At 60.4% G+C, this 14855-nt stretch overlaps 2 protein-coding genes across 2 annotated transcripts; both read right to left on the bottom strand.

Moving 5' to 3' along the window:
* Positions 1-2072: 2072 nt before the first annotated feature.
* On the bottom strand, positions 2073-9855 carry ICAM5 (intercellular adhesion molecule 5). The gene is made up of 11 exons (XM_049788441.1): positions 9691-9855; positions 8361-8630; positions 7829-8149; positions 7163-7444; positions 6422-6679; positions 6045-6293; positions 5062-5304; positions 4693-4971; positions 4330-4569; positions 3846-4112; positions 2073-2461 (listed from the first exon to the last, which is right to left on the bottom strand). The coding sequence occupies exons 1-11, from the start codon at positions 9770-9772 to the stop codon at positions 2187-2189; spliced, it is 2766 nt and encodes a 921-aa protein (XP_049644398.1). The 5' UTR covers positions 9773-9855; the 3' UTR covers positions 2073-2186.
* A 1797-nt stretch (positions 9856-11652) lies between these two features.
* ICAM4 (intercellular adhesion molecule 4 (Landsteiner-Wiener blood group)) lies at positions 11653-12825 on the bottom strand. The gene is made up of 3 exons (XM_049788344.1): positions 12417-12825; positions 11927-12232; positions 11653-11765 (listed from the first exon to the last, which is right to left on the bottom strand). Exons 1-3 carry the CDS (start codon positions 12823-12825, stop codon positions 11653-11655), a joined length of 828 nt encoding a protein of 275 aa, XP_049644301.1.
* Positions 12826-14855: the final 2030 nt, after the last annotated feature.

Raw genomic sequence — 14855 nt, 5'->3', positions numbered from 1 at the left:
GATCGAACCCAGGTCGATTGCCTGCAAACCCTGAAGTATGTACTTAGAGTGGTCACTTGTGCAAAGATGTCCAGCAAGTCTGTATCTCTCTCTCTCTCTCTCTCTCTCTCTGTCTCTGTCTCTGTCTCTCTCTCCCCCCCCCTCCCTCTCCCTCTCTCTGGTTCTCCATGTTCCCAGAAGACTGGGGGGGGAAAACATTAATGAACCAGCAGCTGTTCACTCCTTATGCTTTGGGGGTTGGGTACCATGGGGGTGGTGTCAATGGCTCTGTCCGTGTTTAGAATTAGGAGACACCCAGTTAAAAAGCAGGCAGGAGGGCCTGGAGAGATAGCACAGCAGTGTTTGCCTTGCAAGCAGCCGATCCAGGACCAAGGGTGGTTAGTTCGAATCCCGGTGTCCCATGTGGTCCCCCGTGCCTGCCAGGAGCTATTTCTGAGCAGACAGCCAGGAGTGGCCCCTGAGCACCGCTGGGTGTGACCCAAAAAACAAAAATAAATAAGTAAATAAATAAATAAATAAATAGCAGGCTAGAGGTGGATGGAGCGGTGGCACAGAGAACAGACCTCAGTTCGATTCCCTGGCATCCCATATGGTTCCCCAAGCCAGGAGCGATTTCTGAGGGCATAGCCAGAAGTAACCCCTGAGCGTCACTGGATGTGGCCCAAAAACAAACAAAAAAGGCAGGCTGGGGTAAACTGAGGCACAAGCCAAACCAGGGGCTGAAGTCAAAGTATTTTGAGCAACACTCCCCCAGCGCGATGCACAGGACTTACTTCTGGCTCTGCCCCCAGTTATCATTCCTGGCAATGTTCAAGGCACCCTACAGGGTGCTGTGGCTTGAACCCGGATCTGCACCTTCTTGTTCTATGGCCCCGGCCCTGGGATACACCCTTGAAGATGAGGGATCTGCGGAGTGCTAATGTCCCTCCTGCAGAAGTGGGGTTTGCACAGCCTTTGGGAGGGTGTGGAATTTGGGGGGGGACAATATCTGCTTCCTGGAAGGGGCCCCACCCGACCGGGGAATACAGCTTCAGGTCTGCCTGGAACCCGGTTTGGGGGAAGCACCGAGCTCTCCCCGACTCCAAGACTTAGGAGGACAGCTGGACGGAAGAGATAAGCGCAGGGAAATGGGGGTGACCCTCACCTCTGCCTCAGGTTCCGGTGATCTCAGGAAAAAAATAAAATAGGCCAGGCCCATCATCCTGGAACGAAGCCAAGTCTATGCTTTCACCACTAGGGGGCGTCAAAAACCAAAGTCAAGGGGAAAGCTTGCCATGCACCCAGACAACCCAGGTTCGATCCCCAGTTAACCATAGAATCCTCTGAGCACCGCCAGGAGTAATTCCTGAGTGCAGAGCCCGGAGTAATCGTTGAGCATGGCCAAGGATGGCCCCAAAACAAAATAAAAAATAATCAAAGCCAAGACCAGGAGCTACTGAGCACATAAGGCCCTGGGTTGGATCCCCAGCATGGTGGATGGGGGGTGGGGTGGGGTAGAGGACACAAAATACTCAAAAACATAAAAATCACTCCTGGGAATCTAACTCACTTAGCCATGTGTAAAGCAAACACCCTCCCTGCTGTGCCCTTTTTTATTTATCATTATAGGGGCCACACCCAGCAGTGCTCAAGGTTTACCCCTGACTGTGAGCTCAGAAATCACTCCTGGCAGGTTCAGGGGACCCAATGGGATGCTGGGGTTCGAACCTGGGTTGGCTGCTTGCAAGGCAAACACCTTACCTACTGTGCTGTCGCAAAAATTACTTTTGGGGGTGGAGAGTGAGCACAGCGGTTGGACGTTTGTTTCTCTTGCATGCAGCTGACCCAGACCTAGCACTGATGGTGATTCGAATCCTGGCCTACCATATGGTTCCCGAGCCTGCCAGAAGCGTTTTCTGAGCACAGAGCCAGGAGTAACCGCTGAGCACTGCCGTGTGTGACCTCCCCCCTAAAAAGGGAAAAAAATTAAATTGGAATTTAAATTCCTAGGGGTGGCAGTTACACTACACACACATGATAGGGACTGAAGCTGGCTGGTTTCCTGAGTCCTTTATAAAAACTTTATTGGGGAGGGGTAGAAAACAGGGGTACCCGCGCCTGGAGCTGCATAAATAAATAAATGAATGAATAAACAAATAGAACAGTAAGTTGGGCGACCCCCGGCCCGCGGGGTGAGGGCTGCAGGCTCACGCCGATGTCAGCTGGATGGTGAAGACCTCGCCCTCCGGGGGGTCCTCGGGGCCACCCCCTGCAGTCTCGGTGCCAGTGCCGGGGCCTGGGCCCCCCGCGCCGCCGCCTGCCCCGTTGAGGCACACGGCCTCGCCCGAGCTCTCGGCCTCCTGCACGTTGTACTCGCCCTTCTTGCAGGCCGTGGACTGCAGGTAGAAGGCCAGGCCGGCCCCCACCGCCAGCAGCACCGCGCCCCCCGCCGCACCGCCTATGGCGACCCACAGCCACGGACCTGCGGGATGAGAAGCCCTGCGTGAGCGCTGCTGAACGAGATCAGATCTCGGGGGTCCCACCTCCACCGCTCACCCCTTCCCTGCAGTCTTCGTGGGCCTACCTGGGAGCCCCCCACTTACCAGGGGACAGGGACCCCAGAATCATTGCAACAGGCCAGGCCAGGCCCCAGGGGATGTAAGTAAGCAGTCTCCCCGAAAGTGGCCCACCACTCAGACTCTCCAAGAGGGATTTGGGGTTGTTGTTTTTTTAGGGGGCAGGTGCCCCTGTAGATGCCACTCTAGATGCTCAAAATTGGGAGAAAGCAATCCAACTGGGCTCCCACCTCCATCCTCTTGCCCTGACATAGTAGAGGGTGAATTGGACTGTCTTCACCGTGCAGAGGCCACCCCCGACTTAGGAGGTCCCCTGTGGATATGTCGGGTCACCCCTTAATGTCACCTAGACCCCTGACCCTGCAGTTCCATCTCACTCCTGCAACCTGTTGCTCTGTCCTGGGAGCTAGCCCCGCCCCGCAACCCGAGGCCCCGCCCCGCGTATAGCTCCACCCCCAGCACTTGATAGGGTAGCAGTGACGTAGCCACGCCCATACCCCATCGCCACGCCCTCAAATGTAGTCCCGCCCCTTAGCGTCATGGCCCCGCGTATAGCTCCACACCCAGCGCTTGATAGGGCAGCAGGACGTAGCTCCGCCCTTATTCCATCACCACGCCCCTTCAGCCCCATAGCCATGCCCTCAAATTTAGCCCCGCCCCTCATCGTCATGGCCCAGCGTATAGCTCCACCCCCAGCGCTTGATAGGGCAGCAGTAAGGTAGCCCCGCCCATAACTCCATCGCCACGCCTCTATGGCCCCATCACCACGCCCTCAAATATAGACCCGCCCCTAGCGTCATGGCCCCGCCCCTCGCATAGCTCCGCCCCAGCGCTTGATAGAGTAGCAGTGACGTAGCCTCGCCCACACTCCATTACCACGCCCCTTCGCCCCCCACCTCCACACCCTCAAATTTAGCCCCGCCCCTTAGCGTCATGGCCCCGCGTATAGCTCCACCCCCAGCGCTTGATAGGGTAGCAGTGACGTAGTCTCGCCCATAACTCCATCGCCACGCCTCTACGGCCCCATCGCCACGCCCTCAAATATAGACCCGCCCCTTAGCGACATGGACCCGCCCCTCGTATAGCTCCGCCCCAGCGCTTGATAGGGTAGCAGTGGCGTAGCCCCGCCCATAACTCCATAGTCACGCCCTCAAATATATAGCCCCGCCCCTGAAGCTTCCTCGCTCTTCACCCTTGGAACTCGCCCCACCCCTTTAGCTGTTGCCCCGCCCTGAGGCGCTCTGGCCCCGCCCCGGAAGTGGCTCGCTCCGCGCCCCCAGGCCAACTTACCTGCCACGCGCACCGTGATCCGCCGCGCGTGGCGCCCGTGCGCGTTCGTGGCTGCGCACTCGTACTCGCCGCCGTGGCTGCCCAGGGCGCCCGCCACGCTCAACGTGCTGTTGTTGCTGGACAGGCCCAGGTTGAGCGCCCCGGGGGGCGCGCGCCAGCTGATCTGCGCGGGGGGCCAGGCTTCGGCGCGGCAGGTCAGGGTGAAGTTGCCCCCGGGGCGCACTCCTCCCGGGGGCGACGCGGCCAGCTCGGCCACCACCGGCCGGTCTGCGGGGTTGAGGGGAGCAGGAATGCAAGAGGTTACCCGATGCCTATTTGGGGCTAGCCCTCCTCCTCCACGGGGCAGGCCTGGATCCAGTCCTAATCGCCTCCTTGTGCAATGGGGCAGCCCCCTCCTGATCTGGGGAAAAGGAGACCCCCCAGGATCCCCAACTTTCAGGCCCCAGAACGGGACCCCTGCCTAGTGCCCACCTCCCTCACTCACATTCCACGCCCACCGTGACGTTCCGCGCGTCCGTGCCGTGCACGTTGGTGGCCAGGCAGCGGTAAGTGCCCGCGTCCTCCCGGGACACGCGGAGCCGCTGAGATCGGGGTGCGCCCTCCCGGGAGCAGCGCACTTGAGGGGTCGGGTGACCCCGGGCGGAGCAGACCAGAGTCGCGGCCTCCGCCCCTTCCAGCCATGTCTGGTTACTGGGGCAGGTGGATTCATCCATGTGCGGCGCGGCTGCAAAGGCGCCATGGGGTCCGGGCGAGATGGGAGCAATTGGGGGAGAAGGAGGGGCGTCAGGGTGAGGACGGACCCCGAAGGGTTTACCCCTCACTCCTCACCCGCCTGGGCCCCGCTCACACTCCGTGCTCACGGCGACCATCTTTAAGCTGGAGCCGTGCGCGTTGGTGGCATTGCAGATGTAGATCCCGGGTGCCAGGCCACTAGCGAGGCTAGGGGCTCCGGGACTCGGTTCTGGGGGTGCCAGTGGCAGCAAAACGCCCTCACTGGTACCCCCGGAGCCCACACACTCCACGCTTGGTTCTGGTTTCCCCTCGACCTCACAGGAAAACAGGCGTCCAGAACCTTCCACCCACGTCCAATTGCTTGGGCAGCTCAACTCCTGAAAACTGGGACCATCTGGAGAGGAGACACACAGGAAAACCAAGCTAGGGCCATCAGCGGGACAGCCACCTAACCCTCGAGCCTCCCAGTGGGGTTTCCACTCACATTCCACCGTAACAGCCACGGTTTTGGACACGGAGCCGCGCGTGTTCGTGGCCTCGCAGCGGTAGGTACCCGCGTGTTCGCGCGCCACGCGCAGGGGCCCCTCCGCCAGCTGGGCCCCGCCGGAACGCACGCAGCTCACATTGGGAGGCGGGACCCCATGGGCCAGACAGCTCAGAGACGTCTCGGTTCCTTCCAGCCATGTCAGGTGTTCCGGGCAGCCGGCACTGTCCAGCGCGGGGGCGTCTGCAGTCGGGGGGGGGTGTGCTCCAGTAAGGTTGAGTTGGGGTACTGGGGGCAGCTCTGCCCAGGGCGACCAATCCAAACGCAGTTTCATGCGCTCTAGGCGCATGGGTGCCGTTTTGCTGATTTTTTTTGGGGGGGGGCACACCTGGTGATGCTGAGGGGTTACTCCTGGCTCTGCGCTCAGAAATCGCTCCTGGCTTGGGGACCATATGGGACGCCGGAGGATCGAACCGCGGTCAATCCTAGGTTAGCGCGTGCAAGGCAAACACCCTACCGCTTGCGCCATCGCTCCAGACCCTTCTGATTATTTTTGCTGATTTTTGGTTTTCTGATTTCTTTTTCTTTTTTTTTTTTTTTACTTTTCTTTTTCTTTTTTTGTTTTTTGGGTCACATCTGGCATTGCTTAGGGGTTACTCCTGGCTCTACGCTCAGAAATCACTCCTGGCAGGCTCGGTGGACCATATGGGATGCCGGGATTCCAATCACTGATCTGCATGCTAGGCAAACGCCTTACCTCCATGCTATCTCTCTCGCCCCAGTTTTTCTGATTTCTATAAAGGACCCCAGGATCCTCCCTGCTAAAGATCGCTGAAGGCCCACTTTTCTCATAGACCCTCCCACAGCCACACCCCTAGATCCCTAGAGCCACACCCTCTCCAAGGGCTTTCTTTCCTAACTTGCGATGCCGAGCTGCAGGCTGGTTGGCACCGAGCCCGGAGGCCGTGAGAACCCCCACTTACACTCAACCGTGAGGGTCACGTCCTTGACCGCCTCGCCCACGACGTTGACCGCGGTGCAGCGGTAAGTGCCGGCGAGTGCGCGCGTGACGGGGCCCAACAGGCCGAGCGCCAGCACCGCCCCGCCGTCCAGCCGCGCGCAATGCACCGAGGGCTGCGGGTTTCCGCGGGCCTCGCAGCGCAGCGTTTGCTCGGGACCCTCTGGCCAAGTCCAGTTCCGCGGACAGTCCCAGTCTTCCAGCCGGGGTGCGTCTGCGGGTGGGAGGGGGTCGTGCAATACATCGTCAGCCGCTGCCTCCTCCGTGGATGTGCGGCCTTGCTTGCATGCACGCGGGCCCAAACATAAATGAGGTTTGGAGGTCCCCAGGCGGCCCACTCACATAGGACGCGCAGCTCGGCCGTGTCGTTCTTGCGCAGGGTCTCTCCATCCATCTCCAAAGTGGCTTCGCATAGGAAACTGCGTCCGTCGTCGTTCTCCGTGACGTTGAGCAGGAGTTGGGCAGGCTGCCCCGGGCCCGCGGCTGGCACTCCGTTCAGCGTGATGAGGACTCCAGCCCCGGGATCTGAGCAGGTCACTGTCACCTGCTTGCCCTCGGGGGCGCTGGGATCGCTCAGGGTCAAGCGGGGCGCTGGGAAGCCTGGGGGTGGGGCCTGGGGTGTGAGTTCAAGGACCACGACCCTTGGAAGCGTTGACCTACCCCCCAACTCTAGGAAATCTTCGTGGATTTACGACCTCTCCCCGACCCCCAAGGAACTCATCCATCTGACAGGTCACTATGAGTTTTCGGGCCACGCCCACCGACGCACAAGGCCACGCCCATAATGCCCAAGCCACACCCATGCAGCATAAGGCCATACCTATGAAACGCAAGGCCCTGTCCCCTGCAGAAGGCCACGCCCTCTGTTCGCAAGCCACGCCCACCCGAGGCAAACTATGCACATGGGACACGAGGCCACGCCCACCGCGTTCAAGCCACGCCCATGCAACGCAACACTGCCCTATAGGAGGCTAGACCACACCCATCTCACAAAGACCACACCCGTCTCGCAGAGGCCACGCCCGTCAAGACAATGCCACGCCCATATGTCATCTGGCTCCTCCCCCAGTTTTCCCCCCTTACTGTAGACGGTCACATTTTCTCGTCCCTCCCGGCTCTCGCCCCCGATGGTCACTTTGCAGACAAGCTCCCCGACGCCCTCCTGCTCTGCGCTCGCCGTGGCCGTGGCCACCAGCGCATCTCCCTCGAGGGTCACTTCGGGACTCAGCTGCTGATCACCCAGCGCCAGAGAGACCCCGGCCTCCGAGGCTGGAAACAGGCCTTCGAGGGCGCAGCTCACGACTCTTTCCGAGCCCACTTCCAGGAGGCGAGGAGCGGTGAGGCGCGGCGGGTCTGGAGACAGGGCTGAGTGAGACCAGAAAAATAGCTCTCAGGGGGCCTGAGAGATAGCATGGAGGTAAGGCGTTTGCCTCGCATGCAGAAGGTCGGTGGTTTGAATCCCGGCATCCCATATGTCCCCCGAGCCTGCCAGGAGTGATTTCTGAGAGTAGAGCCAGGAGGAACCCCTGAGCGCTGCCGGATGTGACCCAAAGAAAACAAACAACCAAACAAAACCCCTCAGTGCTTCCCAGGCGCTATCTGAGACCCCCCCAGGCCCAGCTGGGGCGGGGGGCAAATGACTCTGGGGGGTGACAGTTGCAGATGGATCAGGATGCAGCTCAGATGCCTTTCCACTTTCCCAAAGCCCGCCCGTGGGTCCTTTACTTCTTTAGCCCCGCACCCACTCACCAAAGGTGCGGAGCTCTCTGGACGCAGAAGTGTTTTCAAACAGTCCCAGACCGTGCGGCCGCAGGTCCAGCTCGGCTCGGCAGGAGAAATTGGCCCCATGGTCCTCCCTCCGTGCCAGGACCGTGGCCGTGAGCGTGGCGCCCCGGGCTCGGGGTGGTTCCCCGGCAAAGCTGCGGCGGATCAGCTCCTGGCCGCCCCGCAGCAGGATCAACGTGAGGCTCCCCCTTGGCCCGGCGCCAGGGACCCTACAACTCAGGGTGAAATTCTCGCCCACGGGCTGCCAGGCGGGGAGAGGCATCAACTCCACAACCTCGGGGCGCTCTGCACGGGAATGGGTGGGGAGAAATTAGTATTGCAACTTTGCACCCCGCGACCGGGGCGCGAAGGCGTCGGGATCCCGAGGGTGGGACCTGATTGGGGAAGTCCCCCCCACACACCCAAACACACCCCGTGGCCCAGGAGGCGGAGCCGGAGCGGGGAGGGATGCGGGGATGTCGTGGAGTAAGGCAGCCGCCACCCGTGTGGAACTCACGGTAAGTGCGAATGAGCCCGCGCGCCTGCAGCGTGCGCCGGGCGCATCGGAAGAAGCAGACGGGCTGCGTTTCGGGCTCGCGGATGTCCACCAGCTGCCGGGCCAGCCAGCGCAAGCCCCTTTGGGTGCCATTGCGTCGCAGCGAGGTCTCCAGGCCGCCCCGCTCAGGTCGGGGACAGTTGGTGCTGCAGTTGAGCCACAGGGACCCGCCGCGTTCCACCAGCGCCGTGCGGGGCTGCAGGTCCGCCCAGAAGGGCTCCTGAGTGGCCACTGGCCCGGGGAAACGGCGGGTTCAGGTTGGGGATCCCACCTCCTTGCGGATCTCTGAGCCACCTTTTGTCCAGTGAGGACGCTTTCTCCCTCCCGCCCCCCCCCCGGGCCCAAATCTCCAAGGTGTCTCCAAATATTTGAGATCAAATAGCTGTAGTTTCCAAGAAGTAAAAAAAAAAAAAAAAGAGTGATAGAAGAAAGGAAGGAGTAGAGAAGAGACTAGAAGCAACTTAGGGGTGGCCCACGTTTGGTGGGGAGGGGGGACCCCAAATAGGAGATGGCAAAGACTTAAGGAAAAGGGAAGAAAATAACAACTGGAGAGCTATTGCAGGAAGGGGTGCATGCAGAGCTTGCATGCAGCGGACCCTGATTCCATGTTCAGCCATCCCTCCCTACTGGAATGGCACCCCCACCCTGAGTAAAAGAGCCCGGAGGAGCCCCCGCCTATCCACGACAGATGTGGCCCAAAGAAAAGCAAAAGAATAAAATGAAAAGAAAAAAAAAAAGCCTACACGACACAGCTTCGGGGAGCAACCACAGGGAGCGCAAAGATTCGGTTGCCAGGGCTCCCGCGCTGTGAGTCCCACAGTTGGGAAGATGGGGGACAACCGCGAGTACGGGGAGATGCCAAGTCTCTTCCCCGTGATGCCCATCAGAGCTCGAGATGATCCCCAAGGAGGAGAAAATGAGAGATGTGAGAGAGAGAGAGAGAGAGAGAGAGAGAGAGAGAGAGAGAGAGAGAGAGAGAGAGAGAGAGAGAGAGAGAGAGAGAGAGAGAGCGCTGGCAGGCGCAGCAGCAGGGTTTGGGGGGCGCGCAGAGGAGCGCCCAGGATCTTGGAGACGCTGGATTCCCCCAGCATGTGTGTGCCGTGGGGTGGCAAGGAGGCAGCGCCCCGGAGAAGGCCCCGGGGCTCAGAGGTGGAGGAGAGAAAGAAGCGTGGGAGCGAGGCGGGGGCGGAGTCAGAGGGCTGGTGACCGCTGCTTGGGTTCCAGCAGCTGCGCGCCCCCATCCCACGCCCGCCTCCGCCGTGACCACGGGGGGGCTCAGGCCGGCTCTTACCTGAGAGGCCGAGGAGCCCCAGGCCCAGCGCAACCCAGAGGCCGAGCAGCGCCCGGCGCAGCCCCGGCGAGGGCCCCGGCATCGCCGCCGCGGGGGAAGCGCACGCAGGAGGCTTGGGGAGCGCGAGCGCGGAGCTGGGCTGGAGGCCGGCGCGGCGGGTGGGGAGTGGAGGAGGCGGAATTCGGCTCGGGGATTGGTTTAACGTTGGTAACTTGGTTTCCAAGGAGGGGGCGGCGAGGGGAGGTGGGGTGGCGGGAGGCTGAGCTGTGCGCCTGGCACACGGGGTCTTGGGGAGGGAGGCAGGCGCGCGCGACCCCCCGGGAGGCCGCCGCGCGCTCCCGCGTCATCCTCTAACAGCGCCGGGGAGGATGGGTGGGTGGGTTTTCGGGGTGGCCCTTCTCAAACCCAATCCCTTGCACCCCACCTTGAGCCCAGATGCTCCGCCGATCGTGAGCAGCGGCGGCCCCTCCCGCCAACGACGACGCTGGAAGGCGGGGATGGATGCGCAACGCAGTGGAGATGTTGGAGCAATGTAAGGGGGACCATTCCAAAGCAGGGTGTCGTGGGGAAAAAGGACCTGCTAGGGGAGGGATAGAGAAACCTGAGAGCCCCTGAGGACTGGCCACGGCCCTGGCTTCCCCCCCCCAGACTCCACCCCCGCACGCGACGGAGGAGGCGGGGACCCAAGTGGCGGCGAGTCGGGGACACGTGCGCGCGGGTGCGGCGCGCGCCGCCTTTGCGCGCGTCTAAATTCGGATCCACTCGGCTCCGGGGTCTGCATGTCCCCAGCGTGCAGCAGGCACGTGTCTAGACAGCGTGTGGGAGGCGGTGTGGTGAGCCCCAGGCGCAGAAAAGAGCCCCCCCTGCAAAAGTCCCTTTCTCCAAAAGCGGTGGTGGTGGCACGGGCAGTGGCCACACGCGATCAAGAGATTAACCGGCTTTTTTTTAGACCAAGTGTGGATGCCCCCGTGTGCCTGGCAGATCAGGTGAGGCCTCCCCCTCCCCAGGCTGCTGCCAAGCCGAGTGCCTCTTAAGGGGTCCCCCTTTCCTCGCTCCCCACTGGTCCTCCCCATCCACGTGTGGTGTGGCGCGTCGCGTCGCGTCAGGCGGCTCCTTCCCAGCAACAAGCAAGCCCCGCGATATATCCGTGTCCATCCCGGTGCTGTCACTTAATGAACTTGCGAGATCAATTCTCGGGGGGTCCTTGCCGCATGAGAGCACAGGGTCTGGACCAGAGCGGTGGCGCAAGCGGTAGGGCGTCTGCCTTGCGCGCGCTAGCCTAGGACGGACCGCGGTTCGATCCCCCGGCGTCCCGTATGGTCCCCCAAGCCAGGAGCGATTTCTGAGTGCATAGCCAGGAGTAACTCCTGAGCGTCACCGGGTGTGGCCCAAACTCCCCCCCAAAAAAGAGCACAGGGTCTGAAAGCAACGATGGTGCTGGGGTGAGGGTGAGCGTGGGGGTGGAGTGGGTGGAGGGAAATGGGGAAAGAAAACTTAGCATCCAATCAGAGATGCGGACGAGTGGCGCCGGAGCCAATCAGGAGAAGCCATGAGCCGAGAACACGAACCCTCCCCGTGGACACGCCCCGTTCAGCCCCAAATCTTCCCAGGGCCTACGCTTGGCTGGTCTGCGCCCTGCTGATAATAAACTGGAGGAGAGATGTCAGCTTACTACCCCGGCTGGGGAAATGTAGGGGACCCGAGCCTCCTAGGAAGGAGGGCACCCCGAGTCAGGGATGCCTCAGCTTATTCTTGAGGATACTCCAGAAATGTGAGAGAGAGAGAAAAAAAAAAAAGGGACTGCGCAGAGAATTTCCAAGTGCAGATTCCTTCGCCCAGAATCTTTAAGTCCTGGGATGGAAGCTGGCTGTGCAACGTTTTATTGATCTGGGGATAAAGGCACCCCTGAGTTGTCTTTGATCCTTCTGCTCAGCTGACTCGGACCTCCTCTTCTTTCTCCTCCTACTGATGCATCAGCAGGCATTTCCGCAGGTAGGTGAACCCCACGACAAGAAGGATCCCCGCCAGGGCAGCGATAGAGGCGGACGCTAAGGTTTTGGATGCAGGATGCAGAGCTGTGGGGTGGGGGGTTTGCAAGAGGGGTGATGGTGGCTGGATGGAACTGCGGGGGTCCACCTGGGATCCCGATGGGGAGAGGAAATCCTTCCCCCCTACACATCCATCCCCTCACCCCACCGCCTCGTCCCATCCCTCTAAGGTTAAGGCGGTGCCTCACTGAGCTCCGGGAGCGTCATGGGCGCCGAGTTGCTGCGGATGACCAGGCCATCGAGGTAGAGGCGCGCGTGGCACGTCACCGGTAGCCCCAAATCCAGGGGCCGGGTTCGCAGCACGTAAGTCAGTGTCACGTTGGCCAGATGCAGGTCGGTGAAGCGCTCCAGGCTCTCGGAGTAGAGGAGGCGGCCGCCCCGGCGCAGCATCACCACCAGGAAGCCCACTGGGAAGACGTGCGTGACATGGCAGCGCAGCGTGTACTCGCCGCCGTCTAAGATCGGAGGCTCCAGGATCACACTGCTGGGCCGTTCTGCGGCGACACGGGGACCCCACCCACCCACCCACCCAAGCGTGCGCTGAGCCGGGTCCAGGGGCCAAAGAAACCCCTCTGCCCGCACCTCCCCAATGAGCACCACGATGGCCACCTCCCATCCCTATCCCAGAGCCCCACGCCACCCCCCGCTGCTCCCCGTGCCAACTGGGGGGACCCTCACTGTAGGCGGTTATCCTGGCCGTGGCCCCCCGCGTCTCTCCCGCGCAGGTGACGAAGCAATACACGTCGGAGCTCCAGGCCCTCACGTCCAGCAACTGGTAGGACACCCAGCCAGGCCCTGTGCGCGTTCCTCCACGCCGCAGCTGGGTGCGGAGCCCCGAATCCTGCGGGAGGGGGCAGCTGCTGCTGCAGTTGACCCACAGGGAACCCCCCGGCGACACGGCGGCCTGCTTGGGGCTCAGGCGCACCCAGAAAGGCGCCAAGGTCTCCAAGGACGTTGGAGAAAAAGTGGCGATGGAGCCTGTGGTCAGCACAGGGGTGGTCCAGCGCCTTCGGGGGCCCCTGCCTCCTGGGTGGTCCGCGGTGGCAGCGAGGAACGCCAGCAGCAGGAAGGGGAGCAGGGACCCCATGGCCCCCAGAGGTGGAACTGAGGGGAGCCCCCCCTAGAGAGGAGATCGCCCAGCCCAGGCTGTTTCTCGAGATAAGCAGGCCTTGCTGCACCCTAGGCCCCACCCTGCCTAAGGAGATTCAGAGGCCTGGGAACCCCTGCGCAGACCTGACACCCCTCCACCACCCAACCCTGTACTGGAGAGTCCCTTTAGAAAACCAGGCATTGGGCCTGGAGAGATAGCACAGCGGTGTTTGCCTTGCAAGCAGCCGATCCAGGACCAAAGGTGGTTGGTTCGAATCCCGGTGTCCCATATGGTCCCCCGTGCCTGCCAGGAGCTATTTCTGAGCAGACAGCCAGCAGTAACCCCTGAGCAACGCCGGGTGTGGCCCAAAAACCAAAAAAAAGAAAAAAGAAAAAAGAAAACCAGGCATTGCAATGGCCAGAGAGAGCAGAGGTAGCCTTTGCCTTGCACGCAGCTGACCTAGAACAGACCTATGTTTGATCCCCAGCATCCCATTCTGAGCCTGCCAGGCTCAGCCATTTCTGAGCATAGAGCCAGGAGTCACCCCCTGAGCATTCCGGGGTGTGGCCCCTCTCTCCCCAAAAGAAAACCAGGCATGGCTATCTTTTTCTAGAAAAAGTCTTTTAATTTGTTCACGACACTATCCAAATTTGGCATTGGAAATTGTATTAGAGCTTCAGGGCTGGGCCCAGCCCCAAAGCAGCAATAGTTTGCCAGAGGAAATGAGAGGGGGGGCTGTCAGGGAGTTTATAAAGGGATGCAGCTGGGGTGAGGGTTCAGTCTTGCCCTACACCAGGACAGGATGGGGAGGAGAGGGGAGTGCACAAGGGAGACATTTCCGGAACTGGGAGGAGAGGGACCCTTCCTCTTCCTCCCCTCCCACAGGGGGTCCCTCCTCATCATGGCCGGAGTTTGGAATGGCCAGAATGTTCTGTTGTGATTCCAGAAGGTGGAAGTGGGTGGACCAAGGCAAAGATTAAAGGCAGTTTCCTGAGACTGTAGTTTGGTGGCGGAGCAGAAAGTAGACAGTGATTGAGGCATTGCGGTTGCAGCTGAGCTGGATCTACCCCTGATCTGGAACCAAACTATTAGCAAGAGCCCATGCAGCAGGCCGGAGCCATAGCACAGAGGGAAAGGCATGCAGCCACAGGCTCAGATTTGATCCCCGGGTTTCTCCAAGAAGCTGCTAGAAGTGATCCTGAGTGCAGAAATCAGCTCTGAGTGTTGGGTCCCGTTTGCTCCTTTGTTGGTTGGTTGAGAATTCGCAGAGCTCCCAGAATGAGAAATTGATTCCCATCCCCTTTTGAGGGGATGCTAATTCCCTCCCCTTTTGAGGGGAGATCTTGGTAATATTTATCTGCAGCAAATAATCCACACAGACAAGAGGGTTAAGGGGTACGGGCCTGGAGAGATAGCACAGCGGTGTTTGCTTTGCAAGCAGCCGATCCAGGACCAAAGGTGGTTGGTTCGAATCCCGGTGTCCCATATGGTCCCCCGTGCCTGCCAGGAGCTATTTCTGAGCAGACAGCCAGGAGTAACCCCTGAGCACTGCCGGGTGTGACCCAAAAAAAAAAAAAAAAAGGGGGTAAAAGGTTGGGCGAAGAGAGTCCTTTGTCAGCCTGCTTCTAGCTCCAAAACACACATCTAGCCAGCCAGCCAACTCTGGCAAAAGCCCCCCAACACCTCGCTCCCAAACTATTTATTCGGCTCTCAACAGGGCCCCCACCTGGAAGGTCAAGGTGGGACAACAAACAAAGAAAAATCTTATGGAAATATTTTAATATACCACACTGAGCACTGCCCACAAACAAAGAAATAAATAGGGGCCAGAGAGATAGCACAGCGGTAAGGCGTTTGCCTTGCACACAGGATGGACCTGGGTTTGATTCCCAGCATCCCATATGGTCTCTGGAGCCTGCCAGGAACGATCTGAGCATAGAGCCAAGAGTAACCCTGAGCGCCACGGGGTGTGACCCAAAATCCAAAAAAAAAAAAAGAAATAATCAAGATGGATGTAGATGGTGAGG

This window comes from Suncus etruscus, chromosome 15 (assembly GCF_024139225.1).
Source record: "Suncus etruscus isolate mSunEtr1 chromosome 15, mSunEtr1.pri.cur, whole genome shotgun sequence".
In the NCBI taxonomy this organism is placed as follows: domain Eukaryota; kingdom Metazoa; phylum Chordata; class Mammalia; order Eulipotyphla; family Soricidae; genus Suncus; species Suncus etruscus.
This window is presented reverse-complemented; position numbering and strand designations above follow the sequence as displayed.